The sequence below is a fragment of the Panthera pardus genome, unplaced genomic scaffold, assembly GCF_024362965.1.
Source record: "Panthera pardus isolate Hobbes unplaced genomic scaffold, ASM2436296v1 HiC_scaffold_17, whole genome shotgun sequence".
NCBI classification, from domain to species: Eukaryota; Metazoa; Chordata; class Mammalia; order Carnivora; family Felidae; genus Panthera; species Panthera pardus.
In genome coordinates, this window is record NW_026526732.1 from 138850943 (window position 1) to 138866633 (window position 15691).

The 15691-nt window shown below is 55.0% G+C and overlaps 1 protein-coding gene across 3 annotated transcripts in view; it reads right to left on the reverse strand.

Annotated features, from left to right (window-relative positions):
* TTBK1 (tau tubulin kinase 1) overlaps positions 1–13646 on the reverse strand; it is a 40917-nt gene extending 27271 nt beyond the window's left edge. For 2 of the 3 annotated variants that reach the window (XR_008423077.1, XM_053904990.1), the window contains exons 1-10: positions 13430–13646; positions 10142–10303; positions 5395–5542; positions 5083–5156; positions 4788–4928; positions 3469–3573; positions 2982–3047; positions 2470–2562; positions 2259–2384; positions 498–652 (exon numbers count right to left, since the gene is read on the reverse strand). Coding sequence is in view for 2 of the 3 variants with exons in the window: in XM_053904990.1 (XP_053760965.1) it covers positions 498–652; positions 2259–2384; positions 2470–2562; positions 2982–3047; positions 3469–3573; positions 4788–4928; positions 5083–5156; positions 5395–5542; positions 10142–10249 (1016 nt within the window). In the remaining variant the exon portion in view is untranslated. The remainder of the gene's footprint in view (positions 1–497; positions 653–2258; positions 2385–2469; positions 2563–2981; positions 3048–3468; positions 3574–4787; positions 4929–5082; positions 5157–5394; positions 5543–10141; positions 10304–13429) is intronic. The other variant, XM_053904991.1, reaches the window with a different exon arrangement.
* Between the last annotated feature and the right edge of the window lie 2045 nt (positions 13647–15691).

The window sequence follows — 15691 nt, forward strand, 5'->3', positions numbered from 1 at the left end:
GGGTGGGGTGTCCCTCCTCACTCTGGCCCCTCCCCAGGTGCCTCTGTCTTTGTGCTTGTCACAGGGTTCTGGAATCGCTGACCCATCCGTTACAAATATCCCAGACCCAACCAAGAGCACTCTGAGGGCGGGGGCTGCAACTTTCTTCTCTGAGCCCCCACAGGCCCCAGTGCTGGGGCTCGAGACATGTTCACTAAATGGATGCATGTGAGCAACAGAAACAGACGGTGGGGCTCAGGTATTTTCACTCAGGGCTCCCCACTCCCCCATAAAGTCAAAAACTCCAAATGAGGATGTGCACCCCGTCCCCAGATTGAAGGTGGAGATGGGGCAGGACCGCCTGGGGTCTGAGAACCCCACTGTTGAGCACCTTGGATGGGAAAGACAGCCAGATGTGTCCAGGTGAGAAGAGGAGGAGAGGGCTGGCTTTTTGGGTGACAGCACTAGGCAGAGGTCACCTGGCCCCCCACTGGGCCTTCATCCCTCCCAAGACTCACCCGAACATGGCTGCCGTCTGCCGCGTGTTCTGCTGGGGTGGAGTGGAGGTGCTTGTGGACAGGAGGGCATCGGTGCCCGCCTTCTCCCAGTCAAAGGCCTCATTCTCAGCGATGCCCCGTTCCTTCATGCTGTTCTCAAACACCGACATGATCAACTGCAGGGGTGGGGGTGGCGGGAGGACAGAGAGGTGACCCTGGGGCTAGCCAGGAGGAAAGGACAGTTGCCGGGATTGCAGAGGGAAGAGAGGGGCCTTCCAGGACAGGGATAGGCCGAGAAGGGGCACTGGAAGGAGAAGGGCACATTGATTTTAAATGAAAACATGCACATGATATGCAAATCAGTACGCAAATTACTATCTTGGTTTGAGCCCCGCTGGCTGGACACAAGCCCTCTGAGATCTGTCCCCTGCTCACCATCCCCAGCCTGCTCTGCCATTTCCACCATCTGGGGGGGGGGGGAGGGCGGGGGAGGGGGGGAAGCCTCCGCAGCCTGGAAGCACCAGTCATTTCCCAAAACCACCACCTGGGGTCATGCCTCTGCACAGGTTGCTTCCTCCGCCCACACCGTCTTTACCACCAATCCTCTCTGCTCAGCAAGCCTTCCCTGATTCCCCCACCCACACATTTCCTGATCTGCAGCTCGACATTCCTCAGCAGCCAGCACAGGGCCGCACACCGTGTGCTCACTCACTCGCAGCTGTCTGGTCTGGGGAACCCCAGGAGGCTGAGGATTGGGCGAGGGGAGGGGGGCAGGGCCTTCTATTGCCCAAGTGAGGCATCTCTGTCCACAACCTCTAGGCTCTAGGCTCTGGAGGCGGTGGGCACCTGTAGAACACCAGAGGCCCCCAGACCATTCCACTTTCTTTAAAAAAATTGTTTTAATGTTTATTTATTCTTGAGAGAGAGAGGGAGAGACAGACAGAGCGCAAGCAGGGGAGAGACAGAAAGAGACGGAGACACAGAATCCGAAGCAGGCTCCAGGCTCTGAGCTGTCAGCACAGAGCCTGATGCGGGGCTCGAACCCATGAACTGTGAAATCATAACCTGAGCCAAAGTTGAATGCTTAACCGACTGAGCCATCCAGGCACCCCGGACCATTCCACTTCTGACTTAACTCTCTCCAGAATATAGGGCAGGTTCTCTCTGCTGGCAGGACCCACTTCACTGAGGGCCCACTGTGTGCCCGATGCTATGCTCCCTGTGGTGTGCAGACTTGTGCCTGGCACATAGTGGGTCCTGGGCAGAACACTGCTGATGTATCCTCATTCTCCTGTCGGGGTCAGTGGGTCCCCTAGGGGTGTGGTGGTGGCACCTTGGAAAAAGCACTGGACTTGGAGTCAGAAGAGGTGCCTGAGCCCAGCCCTGCTCGCGGCCTTGCTATCGGGCTTTCGTTTCCTCCTCTATGAAATGGGGACAATGCAGAGTTTCGGTGAAAAGTACTCGAAAGCACTTGACTTCATTAACCGTTTAGTGTTAGAATAGTAACATAAGGAACACGCATTATCACCGAAGGCTCGTTTTGAAGCTTAAATGAGTTACTGCATGAAAGGCACTGAGAACAGAGTAAGCTGTTAAGAAATATTAGCCATGAAGACTGTTCGCAGGAGCACAAAACAGTTTCATGCAGTTGGAAGACCAGGGGGGGAGATACACGAGGCTAAGCCAACAGGGGAGTGGGGCCTCAGCAGTATGGGTGCTGCTGGGGATGGTCACCCCCAGAGAGATGTCTGGGGGTGCAGGGACCAGGTGGCAGGCTCCCACCTGGTAATCGGGCTTCGTGAAGTAGTCGAGGCTGGCAATGTGGTCCAGAAAGAGGTGGAACTCGGAGGGCATGTGCTTCAGCAGCATCCGGTGCTCATACTTCTCCTTGATCATCCCTACCTGCTCCTGGAGGCAACAGGGCACAGGGTAATGGAGCCCCAGCGACCCCACGCCCCCTGCACCTCCTCAGCCCCACCTGCACAGGGCTCACCTTGTCCTTGATCTTTCTCCAGGGCAGCTGCCCCACTGCAAACTCCACCAGCATGTAGAAAAGGGACCACAGGTCATCGTGGCGGCCCATCTCCTGGGGGGGGGGGGGGTGGCGACAGGGGGGTCACCCACACCTTTCAGGTCCTTCCTGGGAGTGTGGGCTGATCCTTCACAAGGAGGGGACCCTTCAGGGAGGCCTGACAGCCAAACCTTGGCTCTATCCCTGACCCTCCAACACACATCAAGTATGAGTCTCAAAACTTGTATCCACACAGATTGATGGTGGGAGCAGAGAGGAGGGAATCCCAATAAACAAGGAAGAAGGTAAAGTCATGGAGAAATGGCTGCAAAATCTTGTTCCACTCATGGCCTCTGGCGTGGCAGCTTCCGGCCCCTGCCCCATACTTCTCTCCCCACCTCAACAGCTGCCCACCCGACCCTCTTCCCCTTCCTCTGCCCCTGACCTGGGCCCTGCTGTCCCCGCATCCTCAGGCCCACAGCTCTGCCACTCACCCGGTTCTTGTGGGCATTGACTGAGGCATAACGAACAGTCCCTCGAAACCCGGCCACATTCCGAGGCTGTAGAAGGGAGAACACAGCAGGACACTCACCCGCTGCCCCTGATTTGGGCCACATCTCAGCCCTGCTAACTGAGCCTAACTGCCTACTTTAACCCTGACTGCTTTCCCTCTCCACCAACCCCCATGCTGGCCTGGTCAGGGGCAAGCCTGACACACCAACCCCAGTCCTGCACCTGCCTCCTGACCTTGCTCCCTGCCCCTGTATCCATCTCTGACCAAGGTAGGCAGCCAGATCACAAGGTGTGGATGTGGCATCCACCAAGAGCCCAGGGAGCCAGGAGACGGGCCAAGCGTAGACTGAGCTGGGTGACACTCATATTGAACACGGGCCGGGCTTGCTTAGGCAGCTGCAGGAAAAATTAGTGAAGGTCAGGGGCCGGGTGAGGGGGCCAGGGATACCCACGAACAGCGATACTCACGGGCCGAACATCCCCCGTGGTGTTGGTGTACTGCCGGGCCAGCCCGAAGTCCAACATGTAGCACTTTCTGTAGGTGGAGGGCAGCCTGCCCATGGCAAAGTTTGACTGGGAAAGACAGTGGCTGTGACCGTGGGGCTTCAACCCCACTTGGCCCACCTCAAGGGGTGCCAAGAAACGTGTTTAAGAGTAAGCTTTGGGGAGCCTGGGTAGCTCAGTGGGTTAAGCGTCTGACTTAAGCTCAGGTCATGATCTCACAGTTCACAGAGTTCAAGTCCTTCTTTGGGCTCTCTGCTGTCAGCACAGAGCCCACATCAGATCCTCTGTCCCCTTCTCTCTCTCTGCCTCCCCTCCCCCTCCCCCGTGCTCTCTCTGTCTCTCTCAAAAATAAACATAAAGAGAAAACATCAACATGCGCCATAGGCCACGGCATCCCATCTGAGGGGCAGGTGGGAGCACCCTCATTTTACAGATGAGGATACTGAATGCCAAAGAGCTTATGGGGCTTCTCCAAGATCACAAAGCAAAATGACAACCCAGCTGGGGGTTCCAATCCTTAGAACTCCCCAGCAGAGCAGTGTGGCTTAGGGTCACTGTCCTGCTGTAAGGCAACAGGAGACCTGCATTGTTCTTGCTGTCTGACCTTGGGTCATTCAACCAATCTTTCTGGGCCTCAGTTTTCACCCCTTATTAAATTGGAGGTTTTTACAACACCGGGATCCAAGATGCCACAAAATCAGCTACTTGGAATTTCTTACCAAGCCCAGCCCCTCCATTCCTTTTTTAAAAAGAAAAAAATTTTAATGTTTATTCATTCTTGAGAGACAGGGAGAGACAGAGCATGAGCAAGGGAGGGGCAAAGAGAGAGGGAGACAGAGAATCAGAAGCAGGCTCCAGACTCTGAGCTGTCAGCACAGAGCCCAACGCAGGGCTTGAACCCACGGACCGTGAGATCATGACCCGAGCCGAAGTGGGACACTAAACCGAGGGAGCCACCTGGGAGCCCCATCCCTCCACCCCTTTTGATCAATTCCTCTGTACTTCCCCAACCCCTGCACCTTTTGAGGTTCAAGGACTAATCAGGGCATGGGTAAGGGAGAAGACAAGAACAGAGGAGAGACATGGGCAAGGGGCAGGCAGGGGTGTGTTCTCCTGGCAGGCGAGGAGAAGGGGCTTGGGGTGGAAAGCAGGAGGAAAGGACAGGTAGGAGAGGCTGCTCCTGCCCAAACCACTGTTCTGGAGGAGAAACCATGGGACCCACAGAGGGAGAGGGTGGGGGTGGGGTGTGCTTTGGAAGAGGGGGCAGGTGGGGCAGCCCTCACCGGCTTGATGTCACGGTGCAGGAAGCCCACCGAGTGGATGGCCTCAATGGACTCCAGGATCTGCTTGCCCAGCCGCAGCGTGGTGCTCAGCGTGAAGGTGCCTCGCGGCTGGCTGCGGCGCAGGTCGGCCAGATTCCGGCCCTGAGGGTGGGGGGGAGGGGGGAGGTCCAGGCTCAGCTGTCATGCCAACCGGCACCACCGTGACACTCTGCCCAGCCTCGACCCCAAAGGCTTGTGCCCACTCACAACCCAAGCTTTGGGGGGTAAGTGGAGGGAGGATCCCACAGGGACTCACCTGGAGCTGCATCACCACATAATTAAATTTCTCATTCCGGCCACAGCCAATGAACCTGCACACGTGGCTTTTCCCTGTGGGGGCACAGACAGGGGTCTCCCAACTCCCACTCCTTCTTCCTCACTTCCGATCCCAAGGTGTCTCTGGTGCCCTCTTGATTCCTGGTCCCATGACCACTTCCGCCACCACCTCCCCATGCCCCTCTCCCCATCACCGCCCTTAGACTCTGGTTCCATCTCACCATCCCCATCAGCTCTCCCTTAGCCCCTGGCTCCACCTCCTCCCTCCCATCCTCCTGCCCAGGGCCCGCACCTTGCAGCTTTTTGAGCACAGCCACCTCCATCTTGAGGACCTGCTTGGGCTGCTGGGCTGACTCCACCTTGAGGGCCACATTCTCCCTGGTCAGCAGGTCCATGGCCTCGTAGATCTCACCAAAGCCCCCGCCCCCGATCTTTTTCAGCTACAGAGATGGAAGAGGGGGATAAGAAACCCAGGGATCAGGCTGAGCAGCTCCTCATCCCACACACTGCTGGGTCATACCCTTCGTTGGTGGGGGTAGGGCTAGTTCTGAAGGGGGGGGACCCTATGTCTGCCTTCCTTGCCCCACCCACCTGTGTCCCCACTTCCCCTCCTAGTGCCAGAGACAGCTCAGCCCATGCATGCATGTGCGTGCACACACAGGGCTAGGTGTCAGGCTGGGAGGTGGGAGAGGGTATGTGACCTCTGACCCCATGTAGATATGGAGACGAGCCTGTGTAGGATTCTGAAGACATCATGGGCCACCATAAATCTTTTTCTTTTTCTGGAAGGACAAGAAATATTACACTCTCCCCATCCCCCAAACTAGATTGAACAACCACCATCCAGAAGGAAAACTAATTTCCAGAACCTCCCAGCTTCAGGGTGGATCCTCCAGGGAAGCTGGCCCTTCCTGGGGTTGGCAATGTCCTGACAGGTGTCATTAGAGGGAGAGAGTAATGCGGGGGAGAAGTATTTGGGGGAGAGGACTCAGCAAAGGGTATTCAATGCCCATCCTGCTGCTGAAGCTCACAGCACTCCCTAGACCCCTGGTCAAATGCCTCAAATCAGGGTGAGCCTCCCCTGGGGGTAGGGGGCACTGTGGGACCATGGTGGGAATGGAGGTTTGGAGAGTCTGTCTATCCCCCAGGGGACGGGGCAGTACAGACCTGACCCTCTAGGCCCTCCTCCTCCAGCATCCCTGGGCAGGCAGTGAGAAAAGGCAGAGGGGAGAATTGTGTTGGAGGAAGAGTTCGCAAGGGTGGATGAGCAAAGCTGAGCTATGGGAAGGGATTAAAATCACTTCAAGCCAGAGGCCCCGGGGTCCCTGGAGTGTGCTACTGGCAATGATAAAGGACAAGGAGAAGGTGCAGACTTCTAAGTCGGGACCTGTTTGGTTTAAAAAAGATGTACAGCTCACCTCATGGGTGGCCCGCCCTCGCTGAGCACCTTCCAGAACCCTCACTTGCCTCTGGTTGGCTTGTTAACTCACCAGCACAGCTGGGCTTGCTAGTGATTGGGCGGAGGCTGCTCTGACCAGCCAGCCTGTAAACGGACTCTGAGCCTCTAGCATCTCCAAGCCCTCCCCTTAGCATTTATTCAGCACTCAGACCCCATTAAATGTTTAATGGTGGCTGAAGCAAGGGGACGGAGTGGGGGATGGGCGCAGGGCTGAGCCAAGGACTGGGAGTTCCCAGCAGGTTACAGTTGAAACAACTCTAGGAAGAGAGAGAAGGAAGAAGGGAAGATTCAGAAAAGAAGTGGAAGTCTGGCTGCATCTTGAAGGCTCTCGTGCTCAGAAAGGACGCAGGAAAAGGGAAAGGGGGAAGAACAGTCTGAAACCAGAATCTCTCTCTACTTGAGATGAAAGTCAGACTCATCGAAGAATTTCAGAATAAGGAGGGGACAGATACAGACTCAAGAAAGCAGCGTCATGTCTTCCCCTGGGGAACTTTAAAATCAGGGGAGATGATAGTATCTTCTAGAATCCTTTATGGTTTGCTGTACGTGAACATGGAAGACGGGGAGGGGAGGGAACAATAATCACATCTCAGGCTTTGTGCTCCCGACCCACAGAGATCATCTCAGCTCATCCCCTGGGGTTCCTGACAACACGTGGGGAAGGTCATAAGAGTCACCATTTTGCACAGAAGGAAAACTAAGGCACAGAGAGTTAAGTACTCTGCCCCAGGTCACACTGCTAGTAAGTAGCAAAGCCAGGTCTCATTTGAACCCAGGCAATCTGATGCAGAACCCACGCTCTTAACCGCGATATCATAGGAAACTGTTGACAGCACAGGGATTAAAAGTGTGAGTGCTGGGATTCAAGCCCAGATCTGCCAGACTCCAAAATCCTCACTGGAGGTGGTAAGGAGGGCTCGGGGCAGCCAAGACATTTCTGGTACCTGCTCCCCAATTTCCAAGGGTGGCCAATAGTATTTCTCTACCGTCTTCATTTCCAAAGAGGCTATTTCTTCTCCTCCCTTGGTCCCTTCCTTGCCCCCCGGCCCATTACAGAACCTCCCAGGGAGGCAAGCTGGGTATCTGCACCCACCCATTCACCTAACACCCCTCCTCCCCAGGCCCTACAGTCTGGGCCCACTTAACCGCCGGGCACAGCAGGCACAGTGGCCCATAATACTTACAGGAAGCCATAAAAACATTTCAATATTTCAAATCAGAAGGTCAAAAAATTGTAGCATATAATATTAATTCATTCCTCTGTATACCAGTGCAGTCATAAAATATGATTTTTACTACTTTATTATAGAGAAAGGGGTCCATGAAGGCAGAAGGGCCCAGGGCCCATGAAAGTCATAATGTAGCCCTGCCCAAGCCTGCTAACAGAAATATTTTCTTAATCTCCCTTTGCCAGACCCTATTCCTCCTCTCCTAGTTGTTTTCATGATCCCCTCCCCTGTCAAAGGAACTCTCTAAACTGGAGGGCCAATACGACACAGTAGGACCAACATTTACTTAGGAAAAAGGAAATCTGGTTTCTTGGCCTAGCTCTGGGTCACCTGGAGTGAGTTTCTTAAATTCTGTGCCTCCACTTTTCCTCCTCTGTGAAATGAAAGAGTTGTTCTAGAACAGGTCTGAAAGACTCCTTCATCTCCGTGCTCCTGATTCTTGGGTGGGCTAATTCCTGCGAAGCAGTATGGCTTAGTGGCTGCTGACCCAGCAGTCAGACAGACCTGGTTCCACCCAGTCTTAAGAACTTGGCAGGTTAGCTAATCCCTACCCCTGTTTCCACGCCTGTGAAAAGGGGGTAATAACAATATCTACTCCATCGTTTGTTGAGATAATGCACCATGTCTGGTGACAGTGGGGGCTCAAAACAAATGCTGCTTTTATCATTTATTATTATTATTATTTGTTATTCTGATTCTGAGAAGCACCCCTCAAGAAGAGTGAACCATTATTATTTGCAAATACTCCACCTAGTGCCACTGACCCTCAATTTCCCCTAGCCAGCTCATTTTTCTCTTCAGGGAGCTTGTTCTTGGTTCCTGAGCTCTACCTCATGCCCATGTCCCACCCCTCACAAGGAGACGGCTGAGGGGAGCCATCTGGCACCCCACCCTCCCTAGTTCTTCGGGAGTCAGCCTGGCAGCTGACCTGGAGAGGTCAGCCTGGCAAAGATTGTGGGCTTGCCCCTCCCCCCCAACTCCCTCTTGCCATTTCTCTCCCCACTCATCTCCCATCCCCTCCCTCAAAAAGTACAACAAAGTTCTAACCCAAACTCAGTATGGTGTGAACACCATCTTTTTCTCACCTCTTCAGTGCAAATGTCCTTCTGCCTCCAATCTGTCAGAAACTAGGCTCTCATGTTAGGGGACCGAAGGGTTGTTGGAGAAATACTCCTCAGTTGGCCAGACCCTCATTCCCTTGATTACTGCCCTGGCTCCTCCTCCCCCAATTTCGGTCCTGTCACTCTCCCTCTCAGGAAGTCCTCCTCTGGGACCTAGGCAGGCCTTCCCTCAGCTCTCCTGGCCCTCCCCAGTCCCAGAGACTTCTGAGACAATGACAACGCTGCCACCTTTGCTCCTATCCCTGGGACTCTAGGGGATCTGCCCGAAGCGTGGTTGTTGCCATGGAAACCGGCCAGCACCCAGGCCCCACTCTCCTCTCAGCCTGACAGCTCAGGTGAGCTGAGCCTCCTCCTTCCACTCCCACACACCCCCACATAGAGGCTCAGTGTAGGCCTGTCTGTTCTCCCTCCCTTCCTCCAGGCTCCCCACTCTGCCACGCAGACCCACAAGATCACACACCATCGCCCCGCAATCCACCCTACACCATCCTGCCCCCACAATAAGAGGACCCCAGAGCAATCTCAAGCGACGGAAAGAAAGAGGGGGTGGGTGGGACAGGGATTGATTTACAGTAGGTCCCGCTCCCCAGACACTGCTTTTCCCCAAGCCCCTCACATGTCCCCCTCCCATCCAGGCCCAAACCCGGAGGAGGCTCGGACTACAACTCCCAGCAGGCCGAACAGCCTGAAGTCCTGGGCTGGAGGAGCAAGGCACGCTGGGAGATGGAGTCTCGGCGTGTTGCACCTGCCGCAGGAACCAGTGAGGGGAGGAGGGTGGAAGGAGAAGATGGAGTGCGGCTGCGGTGGGAGCAGCCCGCAGGGCCTCTTTCCCTGAAGCCAGGCCTCTCTGTCCTCTGCGGAAGCTGAGGGACACATGCTCACTCACTGCCCTTCTCCAAGGTCCGGCAACGAAAGAGCCCCCTCCCCCACCCCGCCCGCCTCCCCCACTAAGCTCTGCAGCTCCTGCTCCGACGTCCAGCCAAGAGTTGTTCCAGGCTGGGCCGGAGCAACGTGACCTAGCGGGGAAGGGGGTGAGAGAGGGCTCTGGGAGAAAGCGATTGTCCACCAGCGTACGCCAAAATAGTGACTGCAAGCAGTATGCAAATGAGCTCAGGGGCACCTCCCTCTTAGGGTAGAAGAGTTGGGGGCAACTGTTTTAACACGTCTCCAGGTCCTCTCCTCCCCTCCTCTCCCTACCCCTCCCTTGGCCCCGTCGGGTCACTCACTCACCACCTTCCAGCGATCCTTGACCACGTAGTTGGCCGGCAGTATGTCGGCCTGCTCCCCTCCCCCACTCATGTTGGTTTCGTCCTTAAGAGCGGCCGCTAGGCACTGCATCCGCCAGCCGGAGGGAGGGGTGTCCGCAGGGCCTGCCCTGGGGGGGCCATCTACCTGGGGGAGTGGGGAGGGACTGTGAGTGGGGCAGGCTACGGACCAGGACCACCTTGCAGATATGGAGGAGGGCAGCTCCATTCTCCTGGCCGGCATCTTTCCTCGGCCCAGTGGGCAGATGCTCTAGGGGTTACTGGGGGAAGCATTGTGTAAACACCCAGGTGGAGGTCAGAGGAGAAGACAGAAATACTATCCACAGGAAGGGAGATACAAACTACAAACTGGAGGTGTGAAAAACAGCAGCAGAACACACATGTTGAAAAAAGGAGAGGAAAATGCCATGTGAACAGGCTATGGAGAAAGCGTTTCCCAAAGAGAGATATGCTAACTAATGTGGAGGAAACTTGCTGACCCCGAGGGTGGGGGGCGGGCATGGGGGGGGATGGGGTGCATACTAGTCTAGGACCCATGCTTGTGTAGGGGACACCTAGGCTGAGAAGGACCAGTCTGAGTGACTTGATCTGAGACCCCGGCACCCACACGTTCCCTGTGCCACCAAATGCCCATGGAGCTGTGCGTCTGAAAGGGGAGAACTGCTGACCAAGGGGTGACCCATGGGAGACACACACCAGAGTGATGGAGACCTGCTAATCAACCATGGCATGGGATAATCAAGAAAATAAGATACACGAAAGCCCCTTGAGGATGATGCTAATGCTAGTGAAGAGGATGCAGCTGTGAGAAAGACACCTTTCTCAGGGGAGAGTCCAACCCACTGACAGCTAATGGTTCCAAAGCAAGGATGTGAGCTGTTTGGTGAACATAAGGTGATGAACTCATGACATGGATTTTAGAGGGACTGCAGCCCTGCAGCTACTCCAAGGGAGAGAGACAGGCTGAATTGGGGAAGTGGGGGGGGGGGGCTTGGGGACCACAGGGAGTGGGATGGGTCTAACAGGAGGCAGGAGGAATGACAGGGAGCAGCAGGTCTGGGTGGGCATGTGATGAGAGAGCTCTGACCACACCTTTCTGTGTCTGCTCAGGAACAACAAGAAGGAAGACAGCTCTGGTTGCATTGGCAAAGGTAGAAGTTGAATATCAAGGAGAGCATCCCAACTGTGAGCGAGGGCTGGGAAAGCCAGCCAGTGTTATCTCGGGAAATGTAAGTGTGTGCACGCATACGTGTCTGCACGTGAATCTGTGCATGTGTCCCTCTGTGAACACATATATGTCTTTGTGTGTCTTTCTGTGTGTTTGTGTCTGTGTGTGTCTTTGTGTCTGTGCCTGTACCTCTGTCTGCATGTGCTTATGTGTTTTTGTGTCTGTCTTTGATGTGCATGTGTATAGGCAGGGGGCCACTTTTTGAGATTTCTGGCAACCCAGTACAGGATTGGAATCAGGATCTTTTCTTCTCCCCCCCTCCCCTCCCTCCCACTTATATACACTTTGTATAAGCACATTGCTCTACCCTCACAATGATCCTGGAGAGTCACAGACTGAAGGCAGTTACTCCAGCTGGGGACAGGGTGGGGTGGAAGGGAGGTGGAGAGGAGGAAAATGCCTAAGGTATCTATGGATGGGGCAGAAACTCCATAAACCAATCTTTCCTTGGGACAGGATACTTCCCAAGGCTCCTGTGTCTAGCCATCCTGCTACAGGGGGCAGTGTGGGATAGTAAAGGCACAGAAACAACCTTCAACAGGTCATGGTGTACCGTGAGGGACATGTAGAAAAGAGGAGTGACACTGTCACTCTTTTCCTATCTTGTTCAAGTGACTCAGCTGACTCTTTCCTCCCATCCACCCAACTTCAGAGTATCAGAGCTGTGGGGATGTCAAATAGGCCTCTGCCCACCTTTTGCCAAAGTGGCACGTGGGGCATCAGGAGTTCAGGGGGCAGTGAGGGCAATGGCAGGATAAAGGGAGAAGGAGGGGATGGGGGGTTCTGGAATAAAGGTAAAGACAGGTTGAGGACAAGACTGAAGAAGCAATTGAACCTGTAGGGAGGGAGCCTTGAGCGATTGAACTGTGACCTCTGGTGGGTCTTCCATCCTGTAATGGTGGATTCTATAGGTTGATGAGAAAATTTTGGGTGCAGCTCCCAGTTTATAGATGGGCAGCCTAGAAGGAACAGGTGAGATGGGAAAAGGGAGAATGGAGACCAGAGGATAAATGAGGTTTCCCTGCCTCTCCCTGTCCACCATCCTCACTCTGCCTCAAAGGACTACGTTCATGTCAGACTAGGTTGGACAACAGGCCACGAGGAACTTGGCTGCCCCGTTACTGCCCCCTCAGGACCTTTTGGGTGTGTGGAGGCATGGGTGTGTCGTGTGAGAGGGCTTGTGGAAGAGGTTTTTATGAATATCTGTCAGACAGTGTGAGGCCAACTGTGTGTGTGGGTGTGGGTGTGGGTATGTGTGTGGGGGTGTGGGTGTGGGGTGGGGAGACAGGGAAGGAGAGACATCCAGGGAGGGTGGGAGAGAGAGGGAGCTCATCATGGTGTGTGAGTAGAGGTGTTGATGTGTAACTACGCAAGGTGTGAGCCAGGTGTATGTGGGGATCTGGGAGCGCAGGTAAGGAGAGGTGAAGGAGCCCAGTGAGGGGTGGTGGATACAGGTGAAAAGAGGTGTGAAGGAAGGCAGAGAAAAAGGGAAGGGTTGGGGGGGGGGGGATGACAGGATCGGAGGAGGGGGTTGGGTAAGACAGAGGCAGGTGAACGATCCTAATGACTGGTGAGGAAGCGGCAGGACCCTGGGAGAGGCTTCTGGGCACCGCCGAAGGGGTAAGGAGGTTGGGAAGGCAGCTAGCGGCAGGCAGGGAGGCACGCAGGGACTGAGGACAAGGGGGAGAGGTAATGGAGGCAGCTGGGAAGGGCTTGTCAGGGTGACAGCCGAGTGAAGCCGCGGGGACGGGGACAGGGGTGAGAAGCGAGGGGCTGAGGCTCTGGGGGGCCGGCTGGCGAAGGCAGGCGCGTATGCTGGGGGGCAGGGAGCCGTTCCAGGCCTTGGGATGCGGCCCAGGCTGTGTAGGCCAGCGGCGGGCGTCCCGGCTCGGGCGGACACGGCGCGGGGAGGGGGAGCTGGGGAAGGCTGCGCTGGGAGGCGAGCCGGGCCCGAGGCCCGCGGAGCCCGCAGGAGAGCCCCCGCCCCGACCCCGCCGGCCCGCCGCCGGCCCCGCCCCGCCTCACCTGCTCTGTGCCCGCTGCGGCTGCGGCTGCGGCGGCGGAGGCAGCGGCTCGGGGCGGCGCATCCCCCGGGGCCGGGGCGGGGCGGGGGCGGGGGCGGCTCAGTGCGGCGCGAGGCGGCCCGCTCCCTCCGGCGGCGGCGGCGGCGGTGGCGGCCTCCCGCCCGGGATCATCCCCGCCCGGCCCGGCCCGGCCCCGATCCTCCTCGGGCGACGGCGGAGGCAGCGGCGGAGCGGGGAGCTGCCCACAATGCACTGCGCCGCCAGCATCAGCACCAGCCCTGACATCACCACCCCACCGCCCGGCTCTTACATCACCGCCCTCTCTCTGACATCACATTCCACTCCGCTCTTCTCGCCACGCCGGCAGCCTTAGAGCTCTCCTTCGGATGGTCCCGCTTCAGCTCTTCGGTTCTCCTCACTGGTTATTGCCATTTACTTGACCGCCACCCCGCCCCCCACCCCTGCAGTGCCCCATCACTCCTTACTTGTCCCCGTAAAACTCACCTGTCTCCATCACCCCTTATCTTTTCCCCTCCCAGTCGCTCCTTGCCTGTCCCTATCAGCCTCAACTGATTTCCGCACTGCATCTTCCATGTGTTCATATTACCTGCTTCTAAACTCCGCCCCCCTCACCTGTATCCATCCTCCCACAGTCCCCGTCCGCCATTTCTTCTCACACGTCCCTTGCCTGGAACTCACCACTCCACACATAGGCCTTACCTCCTGGCTCAACCTGTCCCTCTCTGTCTTTGGCCCCCTCTCCCATCTGTTGACAAATTCTGTCAAGCAAATTTCTTATTGCTTACAAATTGGATGCACACTCTTTACCATGATATTAAATAGTTTTCCCAACATGGGTAATAATACCGTATAGAGATTATTACCACCCTTCTGACAAATTTGATTGCTCAGCCTTCCCTGAACATACTTTGCACTTTGTCTCTCTCAGGTCCTTCCTTCCATCCTTTGTGCCTTCAACAAATGCATACTGAGTGCCTTCACTAACAACAACAATAATAATAGCAGCAACTATCTACTCCTGCCAGACATTGTTCTAACTTACACATATTAACTCATAGAATCCTCATAATAACCCAATGACATAGCAGTACTAATGTTATACCCATTTTATAGATGAGGAAACTGAGACACAGATAGGTTGAGTAATTTGCCTTAGGTTACAGAGTCACCTTGAATACAGCAGAGCTGGTATTCAAACCCTGGCTTCAGAGTCCATGCTCCTAACCATGATGGAAGGACCATTGAGTCAACAAGGCCATTCAGAGGAGGCTTCTTGGAAGAGGTGTGTTCGACTGAAATTTGAAGGATTAGTTATTTTCCAACAGGTAAGTGGGGCAAGGCAGAGGGTGGGAGAGGCTCCCAGGCTGAGAAGAGGGCATGAGGTGAGCTGGGGGTGGGCCTGTACAAGATCATGAAGGGCACTGTGCACTATGCTAAGAAGACTGGATTTTCTCCACTTAGTTTTTGAAAATATAGTGGATAATGTCACAAGCCATCCAAATCCCCCTTCAGAATCTAGGTACTCATTCCTCCGCCTGCCTGGGATGCTGTAGTCTGAGCACTCTAAGCTGACTCTTTTTTCTGGAAATTGCCCCTGGCCAAGGGAGCTGCCTCAACTCAAGATCATGAACCCTTTCTGGGGCAACCCATATCTGATTGATGATCAACCTGTGAGGACAAAGGCCTGGCGCCCTCACCCCAACTCAAGACAGCTCTGAAGGGACATCCACTTTCAAAACTGCTGAGAGGGTCACCCGAAGCTTTATTGAGGCTGCACTGAAGCTCCGCCCAGCCCTGCTTTCTTTACTCCACAGATGTTGATCCCCAGAGTCCCTCCCTATCAACCTCCTGCGTGATCCTCTTGGTCTCAGAGTCAATGTCCAGGGGAATTGGACCTTCACACAGGAAATCACTGAAGATCAAGTCTGATCCAAGTATTGAGTTAGGATTCTAGGTGGACAGTCTTATCCCCAGTCCTATAAAAATGTCACTCTCCTCTCCTCTAGCTTGCATTGTTTCTGTTGGGAAATCTACACTTATCCTTGTCTTTGTTTCCCTGTATGTAATGTCTGTTACTCTTCTGGCCACATTTAAGATTTTCTCTTTATCACTGTTTTTAGAGCTATTTGATTATAATGTGACCTGCCATAGTTTTTGTTTTGTTTTCATGTTTCTTGTGCTTGGGGTTTGTATCTGTGAATTTATAGTTTTCATCAGGTTTGGGAAAATTTCAGCCATTATT